The following is a 15,420-nucleotide window of genomic DNA, read 5'->3' on the forward strand; positions in this document are numbered from 1 at the left end:
TAAGTGTAGCGTACTACTGGAGGCATTAAGTGTAATTTGCTCTATAAGAGACATTAAGTGTAACTGGCACTACAGGAGGCATTATGTGTAATTGGCACTATACTGCGGCATTACATGTAACTTGCACTATATTTGGGGCATTACATGTATCTGGCACTATACTGGGATATTATGTCTAACTGGCATTATAATAAGGACATTACGTGTATCTAGCACTATACTGGGGCATTACGTGTATCTGGCACTGTACTGGGTCATTATGTGTAACTGGCACTATACTGGGGGCATTACATTTATCTGGCACTATACTGGGGCATTAGTTGTAAGGAGCACTACTATGGGCATTATGTGTAAGGATGCCAATTGTGTGTGTGTGTGGGGGGGTGATAATACGGTATATATATTTGTAATTTGATAACACAAGATATAGTTGCAAGGCCACGTCCACTTTCCTAAGCGCGAGTGCACATTGGGGAAAGGAAAGGGCACTTCAAAAGATCTCGCTCAGGTTACTAGTAGGCATGGAGCCAGCTCTGGCTGCTGTCTGGATACTTTGGGGTCTGTCCTGTAATCACAGTATATACACAATATACAGTACCAGCCCACCCCCCCATGTACTCTAATGTATCTGCTGTTCAGAAAAAGTGAGCTGAGGTTTGTATTCTTTTGCTGCTGGGGATGTACTGGAGAAGCCGGTGCCTCCCCAGCCGTTGACCTCACCGCACGTCACTGCAAAGGACAGGTCAGAGCCAAGGAGCCCTACATTCCCCGATAGTGTGATGTGTATTATTTAATGCTAAATGTGACAATGCAAATGTATGTTGCTCCATGCTAATGTGGTTAGGCTGATGTGACTCTCATGCTGATAGGTTATTGATGGAGATGTGCTCCTAAATGTTAAAATGTGTTAATGAAAATGTATGTTATTCAGTGTTAATGTGGATATGCTAAAGGAAATCTTATGATACACATACAGTAAGTTGCTAGTAAAAGTGTACGCCTAAATGCTAACATGTGATGTTGAAATGTATGCTATTCCATGTTAATGTGGTTATGCGAATGCAGATCTCCTGATGTTGATTGATTATTGCGAGACTTTTGACTAATTGCCTTATGCTAGGGTGTTATGTCACAGTGGATTGAAGTTACTGCCAGGGTGATGCAGTGGTGTGCTTATAGGGGGTCATTCCGAGTTGATCGAAAGCTGCATTTGGTCGCAGCGCAGCGATCAGGCTAAAAAATGGCACTTCTGCGCATGCATATGCGGCACAATGCACACGCGCGACGTACAGGCACAAAGATCGATGTCATTTTGCACAGGGTCTAGCAAAGCATTTCAGTCGCACTGGTGGCCGCAGAGTGATTGACATGAAGTGGGCGTTTCTGGGTGGCAACTGACTGTTTTCAGGGAGTGTTCGGAAAAACGCAGGCGTGCCAGAAAAAACGCAGGCATGGCTGGGCGAACGCTGGGCGGGTTTGTGATGTCAAAACAGGAACTGAAAAGTCTGAAGTGATCGCAAGCGCTGAGTAGGTTTTGAGCTACTTTGAAACTGCACAAAAAAAAAAAACTTTGAAGCCGCTGTGCGATACATTCGTTTGCACTTCTGCTAAGCTAAAATACACTCCCAGTAGGCGGCGGCATAGTGTTTGCACGGCTGCTAAAAACTGCTAGCGAGCGATCAACTCGGAATGACCACCATAGACACTTGATGGTATAGGGAGTACTGCTCCTGATTCATTATTTCTCCTGTCTGCTACCCTACTGCTACTGCTGTTTATCTGTGACTGGGTTTAAAAAGCAAAAGCCAACCTGTCACTATTTCACCTGTCTGCTACCCTACTGCTACTGCTGGTTATCTCCGACTAAGTTTATAAAGCAAAATCCAGCCTGTATCACTATTTCAGTTGTCTGCTACCCTACTGCTACTGCTGGTTATCTGTGACTGGGTTTATAAAGAAAAAGCCAACCTGTATCACTATTTCACCTGTCTGCTACTGCTGGTTATCTGTGACTGCGTTTATAAAGCCAAAGCCAGCCTGAGTCACTATTTCACCTGTCTGCTACTGCTGGTTATCTGTGACTTGGTTTAGAAAGCCAAAGCCAGCCTGTGTCACTATTTCACCTGTCTGCTACCCTACTGCTACTGCTGGTTATCTGTGACTGGGTTTATAAAGCAAAAGCCAGCCTGTATCACTATTTCACCTGTCTGCTACTGCTGGTCATCTGTGACTTGGTTTATAAAGCCAAAGCCAGCCTGTATCACTATTTCACCTGTCTGCTACCCTACTGCTACTTCTGGTTATCTGTGACTGGGTTTATAAAGCCAAAGCCAGCCTGTATCCAGGGCCGTAACTAGGGGGGTGGGGGGTGGCTAAGGGGGCATGCGCCCCAGTTGCAGGATTTGAGGGGGCGCAAAGGAGTTACAGAGGAGCAGGGTTTTTGTTTTTGTTTTTTACCGGCAGTGCAGTGCTGATCCAGTGAGACAGCAGAAAGCTCCTGGGGCAATTTCTCTGACCCACCTGTCTGCCCGCAGCTGGCTCTGACGCTGTGCAGGTGAACTCCAGTACCTGGGATCTCTCCTATGTCGGCTACTGTCTTAAACTCTCTTCTTTGCCATGCAGTGCTGCGACTAGCATACGGTGCATCCAGGGCCGGTTCTATGATTTCTGGCGCCCCGGGCAAAATATGGGGGCGTGGCTTCGATTGGGGGCGTGGTCAGCGCGCTGAAAGAAAAAATAAAAATAAATAAAAAGTATACTTAGCATCCCCGTTCCTGATCCAGACCCCCTCCGCCGGCGGCGCCGCTCTTCTCCTCTCCTCCTCTCTTCTGTTCTCTTCGATCTATGGGAGAGACGTTATTACGTCTCTCCCATAGAACAGCATAGACACTAGAGGTCAATTATGACCCCTAGTGTCTGTGCCACTATGCTGTGCGGTGCGCGATGACGTCATCGCGCATCGCACAGCAAAGATCCTCTAGACGAAGGGAAACTAGACCGTAGCGTCTAGTTTCCCTTCATGGAGAGGACCTTTGCTGTGCGGTGCGCGATGACGTCATCGCGCACCGCACAACTAAGGTCCTCTCCATGAAGGGAAACTAGACGCTACGCGTCTGGTTCCCTTCAAAGCGGGGGGGCACAGCAGGGCACTACGGGGGGCACAGTGGCGGATCTTGCCCTGGTGCGGCGCCCTCCGGATGGCGCCGGCGCCCTCCGGATGGCGCCGGCGCCCTCCGGAAGGCGGCGCCCCGGGCAAAAGTACCGCTTGCCCGTGGCAAGAACCGCCACTGGGTGCATCGTACAAGCTATAGAAGCGCACTGTGCTCCCAGTCAGCAGTATCAACCTCCGCTTTGCCTCCCAGATGGAGGGATTTGGTGTAGCTTAGAGGGGGGTGTAGTGCAGTGTTGTAGTGTACCATATAGGGCATGTAGTGTAGTCATGTATTGCAGTATATAGGGGCATGTAGTGCACTGATGTGGTGTCGCATATAAGGGGACGTAGTGTAGTGATGTAGTGTAGCATATAGGGGATGTAGTGCAGTGATGTAGTTCAGCGTGTAGGGGATGTGGTATAGTGATGTAGTGCAGTGGATAGGGGAATGTAGTGCGGTGATGAAGTGTTATGATATAATGCAATGTATGGGGACACACAGAGGAGCATGTAGTTGAACACGCTGGTGGGGCATGTGATGCATAGGGGATTTGAGGCACATAGGGTAATATTGTCCAATAGTATCTCAATCTGATTATTTTAGTATGACAGGGAAGGGGGGGGGGGGGCAAATTACTGCCTTGCCCCGGGTGATGAAAATCCTAGTTTCGGCCCTGCTGTATCACTATTTCACCTGTCTGCTACTGCTGGTTATCTGTGACGGGTTATAAAGCCAAAGCCAGCCTGTATCATTGTTTCACCTGTCTGCTGCTGCTGATTATCTGTGACTGATGGGTCTATTTATTAAGAAAATTAAAACTTAATTGCTACTTATCACTATAGATCACATCGCTTTGATGCAATATATATCTGTAATATGTAGCAATTCATGTATACTCACCTTTCTGACGATGCACTGCAGAATCCATGGGTCCAGTGATGAGGTCTTCTCTGGCGGTCCCCCTCTCTGATGCGGAGTCAGCTCGCAGGTCCCTCTGCACATGCGCCACCTGTTGACTCCCTGGCAGGCCACAGCTGCTGCTGGGAGGTCGGGGGCGGAGCCAGAAGACGAGCAGAGAGCAGGTAAGCCTTGAGCATCCCTGCCATCTCCGCACTGCATTTCAGGTTACGCCATCCTGAGATAGCGAACCTGAACTCCATGGACGAGCGGAAGGCAGAGCTTTCCGCTCTTTCATGAATTGCACTCACCATACAAAAGTATGGTGATGCGATTAAGGCACAGAGCGGGGGTGGTGCTGAAGAAGTCAGGGACTTCTCCATGGTAACCCGCTCTGTGAATTGCACTAGGAGGAGAAAATCCCTGTTTAATGCTAGATGAATAGACCCCTGAGTTTATAAAGCCAAATCCAGCCTGTGCACCTGTTTCAGTTTTACACCTGTCTGCTACCTACTGGAATTGCTACCGCTGGTAATCTGTGACTGTGTTACAAAGCCAAGGCCAGCCTGTGCACCTGGGGGGTCATTCCGAGTTGTTCGCTCGGTAAAAATCTTCGCATCGCAGCGATTTTCCCCTTAATGCGCATGCGCAATGTCCGCACTGCGACTGCGCCAAGTAAATTTGCTATGCACTTAGGAATTTTACTCACGGCATTTTCATCGTTCTGGCAATCGTAATGTGATTGACAGGAAATGGGTGTTACTGGGCGGAAACAGGCCGTTTTATGGGCGTGTGGGGAAAAAACGCTACCGTTTCCGGAAAAAACGCAGGAGTGGCTGGAGAAACGGAGGAGTGTCTGGGCGATCGCTGGGTGTGTTTGTGACGTCAAACCAGGAAAGAAACTGACTGAACTGATCGCAGATGCCGAGTAAGTCTGAAGCTACTCAGAAACTGCTACGAGGTGTGTAATCGCAATATTGCGAATACATCGTTCGCAATTTTAAGATGCTAAGATTCACTCCCAGTAGGCGGCGGCTTAGCATGAGCAAATCTGCTAAAATTCACTTGCGAGCGAACAACTCGGAATGACCCCCCTGATTCCGCTGATTTCCCTGGTATTGGGTTTTAGTATTCTACCATTATTGCTTACGGCAATTACATAGTTACTCTGGTGCTGTATCTTTTACAAAACTGTCCCTCATCTTAAACTGTCATGTATGGCTCTGTTGTACTCTTGAATTTTTTAGCCTTAACAAAATTCACTGAAAACAATAAAATTGAGATGGATTGCTTCAACGCATGGTTCTGTGTTTTCTAAAAAGGGGAAGTTAAATCGCTTGCCTTTCTGTCACGGTGTGCTTGCTGTAGTGATGCATCGAAAGAAAATCGGCATCTGCGAGAGTTCAAGCCCATCTCTGTACCTGGATATTACAACTGCAAAATGTTTCCGCTGTACTGTACCATATGCCATCTTGAAAGGAGTGTAAATGGTTAGGACATACATAATGATAATATTATTATTATTAATTATTATTATTATCATCTTTTTTTTATATGGCGCCACATGGTATTACTTAGTGAATATATATATACATAATTAAAATGTCATTTTTTCCCAAAATCCTATTAAATTAGGGGCCTCTAACCTATCAATAAAAATAATAAAATGAGGCAAGGGAGTTGGCTGTTAATGTTGTGCCTAGGGGCACCCACACCCCTAAGTCCAACCCTGGATCACAGTATTTTGTTTCCTACTGTATTATCATAATATTCTTTTATTTTTGTAGTGGTAGAAGAAAATGTGAAGCTGAATAGGGTCTTATTAAGATCTTCTTTAATTAAATACCAAAAATATTGGATAATGAGTCTGAGACTGTCTCCTGTGTAAATAGATACAATTTTCCCCTGTGTAAATATTTTCTTTGAACACATTATAATGAATGGGTATATAAGGTTATGTTATATTATAGTATATGACTCACACTGCCAAAGCTGAATCTGCAACAGAATCTGATTTTCTCATTGTTACTGAGGTATAAATAACAGATCCTGCACCTTAAAATAAAAACAATTTAACTATGGTTTTCTTACAGGACATTATGGACAAGGATATTTTTTTATTTGTACCAAATTACAAGAATAAACAATGCATTTGATTACAGAGTACATGCAATACTATACTATGTGAATGCACAGGACATATTTTCCTTAAGGATATACTTTTACACACAATCACTTCATTACTAATGTATAATGTAAGTAATTTCTTACTATGTGGACTGCTTGCTTGTGTTTGATGGGAAAGGCATTATTGTAAGATTTTCTGCTCCATAGAAATACAATATAATGTATTTGATTTTTACAGGCAGATGAATTAACATTTTGTTTTTTACTAAGATAATGTAAAACAGGGTGTTTTCACACCCTTTTCACATTATTTTAGTATAACCTGAATGTATAGCAATTGCTGCAAAAAACTGCTACAAACCCTTTAGTTTTCATTTTTTTTAGTAACCAGATTTCATTTCCCATACTTATACAGGTTGAGTATCCCTTATCCAAAATGCTTGGGACCAGAGGTATTTTGGATATCGGATTTTTCCGTATTTCGGAATAATTGCATACCATAATGAGATATCATGGTGATGGGACCTAAATATAAGCACAGAATGCATTTATGTTACATATACACCTTATATACACAGCCTGAAGGTCATTTAATACAATATTTTTTATAACTTTGTGTATTAAACAAAGTTTGTGTACATTGAGCCATCAAAAAACAAAGGTTTCACTATCTCACTCTCACTCAAAAAAGTCCGTATTTCGGAATATTCCATATTTCGGAATATTTGAATATGGGATACTCAACCTGTAATGGGAAATGTGATCTAGCGGTGAGCCCTGTGATAATAACGCTATCCTGAGATAGTGTAATCACAGGGCTCACTTTCTATGCAGGGACCCAGCCAGTGTGATCAGCTATGTGTGTCCAATTGACGCACAAGCTGATCTCTGTGAAAAAAAATCATACTTCCCAGACCCAGTTGCCGGTGATCTGTGCTTTGGTGAGAACAGCCGGTCATTGTGTCCTCCTGCACCGCTACATGCTCCCGGTGCAGTAAAGTGATGCTATGATGCGGCAGTTCACTTTACAGCACTGAGGATCAGAACAGTAAGAGATCCAAAGACCGGTAGCCCTCCGTTCATCGTTTCCTGGTCTGACGACTATGACCAGTGGTAGGGGAGTGTCGCGGTGTGGGAAGGTAGTCACGACAGGGGGGTAGACGCGGTGGCAGTGGTGGGGATGTTGGCAGAGGACCATGCACCACACATAGTCTGGGAATTTTTCACGAAAATACACCCTGATATGTCTGCGGAGTGGCATCGAAGGTACAGCTCTGTCCCTGCATGCAATTATTGATACATCTATGCAATGTAATAAATAATCTCATTGTAAATTGGGACGATTTTAATCACAACACATCCGCTTCCTCAGATGCAATGGTGATTATTCGGCCCATTAGATACTTATAGTTTATGTGTTTTTATAGCTAAAATACAGACTTTCAGCCAACATAAACAAGACACAGCTTTAACAACAGCTGAACTCCTTTAAAATAAATACTGAAGAAATCATAGGAAAAGTTGGTTTTTAAAGAAATCCATGTATGGGACTAACTAGTGCAAATTTATAAGCTAGTCATATACAATTTGAAAGTTATTTTTTCCAAATACAGTTCTGATTCGCAATAAGTTTTGAAGCAATCCAGAAGACAAAAAATGTATGTCAAATAGTCTGCTCTTTAGACATTTTTAAACATGTTTCTGTAACATATTTTCCACAATCTTATTATACAGTTCACAAGAAATAAAATGTAAAAAGGGAGCACAAATAGTACATAAATTAAATTTTATTTATTTATTGTATAATATTAAGAATATATAAAATGGATAATAACACTGATTTTCACCACCACAATGAATATAAAAACATATATTCTTAATATTATACAATAAATAGTTTTGTATTTTATATACTTATATATTTGCGCTACCTCTTTATATTTTATTGATTGTGAACAAATAGAGTATTGCAGAGTACTTTTTTTTGGAGTTGCATTTTAAAATCGAGTGTGACTTGACAGAAAAAAAACTTAACTCTTTACTAGAGTGCCTGATCTAATAATTATATTGTTAAGATAATTCTTAATTGTATACAGTTGTTACGTTAATGTGATTTACACATGAGGAATATGGTACACTACTTTCTAAAATTTTAAAACAGAGTAGGGGGAACAAGACCATAGAATAATTATATTATTTATTATGCTTTTCAGAATTTAGTCAGCCGATGAAGCGTACAGTAGGTTTGTATAAGCCCTACTGTACATCTCAGATTCTGCAAGAAATGTATCTATATGGGTTTAAATCTTTTACATTTATTTGCTTTGAAATTGTATATAACTATTTGAAAATAACTAATTTCATGCCTTAACATCAAATACCGTTTAAATACAATCTTTAGATATTTATAAAAAAAAAAATCTTTTTTTTATATATTAAATAAAATATTTTCAGATTTTAATCCATAATTAAAACATAATTGGATAAGCTTATATTAAGATGTAGTAAACCTAACTGATCAATACTACTTCACTATGAAATGTTTTTTACCCAGTAATAGTGACCATTATTATAAGTTAAGCAAATTATATTATTTTGCGTAATGCTATATAGTTGCTTTAAGCATTGTGTAGCAGATACAGTATAATGCAGAGCTGAGTATTTCCACAGTACGGAAATAAGCAACTTAATAAAATGTCAGTCCTTTACTTTTTTGAATTTGTGCATTTTTTTCTGTGGTCCTGTTAGGATAATAACATCTGTATGTAAGGATCTAACACAGTAATTCCAAGATTTGTCTGGAATTTAAAGTATGTTACTTAATAGAATGTACTCTGCATTAAAAGGTACATACAGCAACAAGTATTTAATATTTCTTCTTTACATACTAATTTTGAAACCTCACCATTTTTTCCCAGGTATCTTTTGTCTGAAAAATGTTGGAAACAAACAAAACTGTAGTGAAATATTTTATTCTGATGGCTTTTACTGATTTACAACAGTTTCAGAATTTACTTGTCTTTGTCTTTCTACTGACCTACATTACATGTATCATGGGGAACGGTGCTATCATTGTTCTTGTTAGAGTAAACACTTTTCTTCATTCTGCAATGTATTTCTTTATTTGTGTATTCTCTGTTTTAGAAATTATGTTTGTCTCGGTCACTGTCCCAAAACTTTTAGCCAATCTGATTGCAGGAAATGATATTATTTATTTCAATGAATGCATTACGCAAATGTACATCTTTGTTTCCTTGGGTGTAACTGAATGCTATCTTCTTGCAGTAATGGTCTTTGACCGATATCTGGCTATTAATAATCCTTTACACTACTCAGCTATAATGACACCTGTGTTTTGTACGGAGTTGGCTCTTTTACCATGGTTCATAGGGTTTTCTATTAATTTAATCCCAGTAATCATCACAGCACAGCTGGAATTCTGTGGTCCTAATGTGATTGACCACTTCTTCTGTGACTTTGCACCACTGCAGAGCTTGGCATGTTCTGATCCTTTCATTAGCAATGTATCCACAAGCGCAGCTGCAGTGTTCAATATTGTTGTGCCTTTTATTACAATTATAGGATTCTACATCCAAATAATATTGTCAGTTTCAAAGATAAAAAGTCAGGATGGGAAACAGAAAGCATTTTCCACATGTTCATCTCATCTCATTATTGCCGGTCTATTCTATGGCACAGCCGCCATTGTGTATGTAAAACCAAAGGGAAGCCATTATGACAAATATCTTTCTTTTATGTACACAGCATTCACCCCTATGATTAACCCTTTTATTTATACCTTTAGAAACAGGGATGTTAAGAAGGTTTTAAGAATTTCAATAAACCACCTTATAAAGCCAGTTTAATTGTAATATATGTTAAACATATACTAGATCAATTTTTCAAATTTCTTTACACAGTACTTTGGGGTCTGTTTAGTAAGCCTTGGATGGAGATAAAGTGGACAAAGATAAAGTACCAGCCAACCAGCTGCTGTCATTTTTCAAACACAGCCTGTGACATGGCAGTTAGGAACTGATTGGCTGGTACTTTATCTATCTCCACTTTATCACTTTCCGAGGCTTAGTACATCTTTGCGAGTTGTGCAGCACGGAAATAGTACTTTTATGTTGCTGCCACTTCCAGGCTCCAGACACCTGGAACCACATTTCTATTCAGGCTCCTAATACCGGCACCTGTACTACTTGATGCTGTGTGTGCATAGACACACACTGCTGCCACACCTCCTGGTTGGTATTGACTAAATCCCCACTGGTCACTGACCATTTACCAGGCCCCTGCTTTGGTAGCTGGAAGAGAGCAGAGCTTAGAGATGCTGGTGTCACTCAAGGACAAGCGTAGAACAGTACTGTGTTTGTCGAACTCCTGGTAGTCACAAGATGATGTCACTTGTCTTGATGCAAGATGTTTATTGCTCACAGTCCTAAAAAAGACCCTTCCCCTTTTACAAAGGGGATACAGCACACAAGACATGACAGCAGTTCCACACATCAAAATGTCAAAGAGTATGTATACCTAACCCAAAGCTCACAGGCTTTTTTATTCTCATCCAACACACAATACAGCCCTGTAGTCTTTACCCAATAAACTTAAGTGCATGCCTTGTGCACATGTAACATTGTTTCCTATGGACAGTGGGGAGTGGTCACTCCACTGTGCCTCTACCCACTCAGGGTGTTAGTCACGCCTTGGTGCCATCATGTCTAGAGTGAGGAAAAAAGTTCCATCCAAAAATACTTCAAGGAATCTACTCAGGGACCAATCCTGCACCTTTAGCTTGAATCCAAGCTTCGAAGATAGGCAGCTGGGGTCTCCAGTCAGAGTCTCCTGCTCACTGATGGAAGCTCTTTGCAGCTCCATGAAAACACTCAGCTGGCTGCCTTGTCTAGCTGTTACTTTGCTGTTCTATGCTACTTTATGGGGGAGGCTATGTAGGAAGGCATTCCGTTTACCTGGGAGAATGGCTGGGAGACCCTGCAGCACACAGAGCTCTGGATTCCCCCAGGGATACAAGTCAGTGCACTTTCATTTTAAATTACATCCATTTAAATAATTTGCAGGCACACAGTTTAAACATAAATACATTTAACATACATATCCTGTGCCTGGTAAAAAAGAAAAATACAACAAAGGTAATGAAGCTGTGCGCTCGGTGAGTGGTGGTGTATATGATTGTCAGCAGCGACTTGGAGAGGGAATGCCTGTGCCTGGTGCCCTGCTCTAAGCTTTTACACATACCCACAGGGGCTCTCCCTTAGTGCAGTGCAGAACACCAGGGGTTAAACACACTAGTTCTCCTCCCACAGTGCTTGGGATCCTGGGAGCTGGGTTTCCCTGTCCACAGCATGCCTCCAGACAGATCGGCAGTCCTGTAGTGCTCGGGCAGGCATCCTCTGGGCATACAGCCCTCCAATGCCTCCATTAGAGCAGGGTGCTCTCTTACATGTCCCAGTGTCTGCTCAGAGCTGGCTTTCCCAGTCCCCCACAGTCGATCCTGTGCACTCCAGGTACTCAGCGCACATACAGTATATGCAGTTCCACATTGCAGTGCCAGAAAGCTGGGAGGTAAGATCCCCAGCAGTCCGCACACCCAGCAGTGGCAGCCCCGTTACCTAACCGCAGCCTCCGGTGGTGATCAAGGGCAGCAGCACATCACACAACCCAGCATCACCACACTCAGAGAGTGAGGTCCTGGACCCACAGTTGCAGCTCTGTGCACCCTCATGGCCACTCTTCCCTGCAGTGGCTACCAACCCCCCAGTGTAGCACACCGTGGGTTTTCCCAGCACATCCCGCAACTGCCGGAGAGGGTCCGGTGCTGTGGCACATTAAAAATACATTTTAATATGGCACCTAACGCCTATTGTTATATTTAAAAATGGCACCACAGCACGGGGGTTAACCCCTTCAGTACCACTGCTGCCAATTTCCATGTGGGACGGGTGTCTCCGACCACATCCATGTTTTCCAGATTGAGACATGTTACATGTTTACATTTAACCATTTTAACATAATAACTATCGATTATCTGGTGTGAGTGTTTGCTTAGTGATTTCTGATATTCTGAATACAGATGTGTCCTCATACATCTTTGCACCGAACAGCCTCTCTTGGCACGCCATGTCCCATGACACTCTGCTAGCATCTGGTGTCATTTTTACCTGTTTTTCTTACAAATGCCAGTGTACTGATTAATTTGATATCCAAAACTTGTATATCTGTGTGCGACTGAGTCTCTGAATCAGTATACATAGTGCTACAATATAGCAATGGTGGCTTTTTTCCATGCCAAGTTCTTCATATGCAGACCCAGTCACACACAAATATACAAGTGTCGCATAGCACAATAAATCAGCAAAGTCTCCTGGTGCATTTTAGTCATATTATGTTGTGACTAAGATGCATTTTTGGGAAATAAGATGCCCATACCAGCAGAATTGCACGAGACCTGTAGCTCACTCGCATCTCCCTCTGCATGGTGTATTGAGTAAATGTAATAGATCCAAGTTGCTGGAGGTGCAGGACTTCGGGTGAGAATGCCTACATTTTTAAAGTGACAATAATTTACAAAGCTTTAAAAGTATGGGCATTCCCACCCAAAGTCCAGCAACTCAGACCCTATTACATTTCCCCATAGATGTAGATTACATTTTTTGCCCCTATTAATTTAGGTCTGCCACAATAACACTAGAAAAACGCAACTTTTGCTTTATATATATTTTGTAAAAGGTATACAAAGTTACATATTTAGATATAGTTAGAAAAATATAGGGGTCTATTCAATTGTAGTCGGAAAGACGGCAATTTCCGACTTTTTTAGGTTGAATCATGATTCAAACTATTCAATGGTCCTGCCATTTTTCTGACTTGTCTGCAATTCCGACTTGTCTGAAACCACGTGGATCGGTGGATTAGCTGCAATTCCATGTGTTTTGTCGGATTTGTGGCCAAATGCGTTCGGTTTTAGTCCTATTTTCGACAATGTCAATATGACTAAAAAAGTTGGATTATCATTGTCGAAAATGGGCAAAACCAGTCGGAATTGCCCGCATATTGAATACTGCATTGTCGGATCCGACATGCATTGAATAGACCCCATAAAGGGAATATAAAACATGTTTGAACATTTAAAACAAATCTTCACTCTTGCTTTACTTATTCTGTATTTATTATTTCTAAACAAATCAGTGCAGATGGCATAGCCACATAGAATACATTAGTTGAATGTATTGCAGGCAAACAATTCCGGTATAGCGTGGCATTTGCGGGTGCGTGCATATGCACAAGTCAGTATGCACAAAAGTGCTGTGCGAGTGCAGACAGAGGATACAGGATACTCCTGCTGCCATACACAGAGAGGAATGGTTAGTGACACTCTATGGAAATGGGTAGCGAGATGATACAGTATGTCCCCGCTATCCGTAGTTATTAGTTGGTTTCCACAGTGGCAATCGCGGGTGCACGCAGACCCGCAAGTAACATCAATTCAAAGGTTTGTGGGCGGTGACGCCACCCATGCTGACACTTGTTGGTGCCATGGCATGCTGCATCTTTAAACAAAAATGTACAAGGACACATCTGTAGGTCTAGTAATGAGCAAATATGTTGTGTTTTTTATAGTATCTTGTTTGAACTAGAGATTGGTAACACATTTTATAGTAGATGGAAAGGTCGATACAATTAACTGGAGATCTTTGTTTTTTATGTATACAGTCTTTGGGATCAGTACGTATTACCGCCGGACGGAATCCCGGCGGTCGGAATACCAACACCGGGATCCCGACCGGCACAATCCCGACAGGGAGGCAAGCGCAACGCAGCTCGTTGCGGGCTTGCTGCGCTCGCCATGCAGCAGGCACGGTGCCTCGCTGCGCTCGGCACACTAATTTATCCTCCCTCTATTAGTGTCGTGGACACCCACAGATGGAGAATATGTCGGGATTGTGCTGGTCAGGATCCCGGTGGCAGTATACCGACCACCGGGATTCCGTCTGGCGGGATCTTGACCGCATACCCAGTAGTTTGCATGATACGAACATTAAAGCATTATTGGCTGAATTATTATTTCCTCTGTATGTTTTTGTAATTATTAAATTAGGGGATTTATTGTGTCTTATTGTGACAGACCAAAACAAGTAGAAGTCACAACACTCACACTGCAGTAGGTAAACAAACTCACCTTTTTTCCCTTCTCGTTATATTTATTGTTTTCTGTAAGTTAGTTTTTCTGCAATTGACTCAAATAAATGTATAAATAGTTATAATAAAGGAAAGAATCAAACATTGAAGATATATTTGTCTTAGTCTGGAAAGTAATGTAAACAGTCATTCCCCCAGTCGCTTCATAACTCAGTTTAAATCTACAGATGTGTCCTCACACAACTAGACAGACCATATGAAAGGAGCCATCAGTTTCCTTTTGACTCTTCTAGCCCTGGGCAACTTTTTGCATCTTTTCACCTTGAAATGCATCCTTGTCGCAATGAGGTATGACTAGGATGCACCAGGAGACTTTGACGATTATTAACTTGATTAGCAACCCGTGTGTATTGTGGGGATATAGGCAGGGGCTAATACTGTATTTGTGGTGTTACAATCTTTATAGCATTTAATGTACTTTTTATTCCTTCTGTTCCCATGTCTCTCTGGCTTGTGTCACTATTATCCCATGTGTGTGTATATCCATTAGCCTATATATTCTGAACTATAATCTTACCCAGGTAAATACAGGTGTGCTGTGACCTGTCACATAGTGCTGTCATGTTATGTTATTGTAGGAGAATGCCAGTCTGTGTATGAGGTTACAAGTATCATGGATAATCCTGTGATCCTTATATGGTCACACAGGAAATACATTTGAGGACCAGGTAATGTCTCTTTGAAGCTTCTCCTCCACAGGGGACAATCAGGAACTAAACCAATTTCCCCGTCATTGTTCCTTCTGTTTACTGTCCTCTGCTACATCCTGGTCTCTGACAGACAACTCGAAGCCTGACCCAGCATGTGGTCAGCAGGAGAAGGCCAGCAGTGGGAGGGAGTAGGGAAATACCTGAGGTGGGGTCCCACCAATCAGGAACCTGCGTCTCCTCCCCAGGTGAGCACGGCATGATGGGCATTTGGAAGGTTTTAAAATAGGTTGCGCAGGTCAGCTCTGCATGTTAGTTGCAGAACTCTGGCTAAGAGGTGATTCTCTGCCAGGGAACCTTGTGGAAGGCATCACCAG

General features: G+C 42.3%; 1 protein-coding gene and 1 long non-coding RNA gene across 2 annotated transcripts in view; one reads left to right on the forward strand and one right to left on the reverse strand.

The window, feature by feature from the left end:
- The window catches only part of LOC134981036 (uncharacterized), a 68,869-nt gene that overhangs the window by 15,620 nt on the left and 37,829 nt on the right, over positions 1–15,420 (reverse strand). The gene's annotated exons all lie outside the window — the stretch shown is intronic.
- LOC134980760 (olfactory receptor 11H4-like) lies at positions 9,113–10,042 on the forward strand. Its single transcript, XM_063947719.1, has one exon. It carries the CDS (start codon positions 9,113–9,115, stop codon positions 10,040–10,042), a length of 930 nt encoding a protein of 309 aa, XP_063803789.1.

The sequence above is a fragment of the Pseudophryne corroboree genome, chromosome 12 (genome assembly GCF_028390025.1).
Source record: "Pseudophryne corroboree isolate aPseCor3 chromosome 12, aPseCor3.hap2, whole genome shotgun sequence".
NCBI lineage: Eukaryota > Metazoa > Chordata > Amphibia > Anura > Myobatrachidae > Pseudophryne > Pseudophryne corroboree.

Excerpts from the sequence above, each read along its gene's own strand:
- LOC134980760 (XM_063947719.1), top strand. The coding sequence starts at position 9,113 with ATGTTGGAAACAAACAAAACTGTAGTGAAATATTTTATTCTGATGGCT.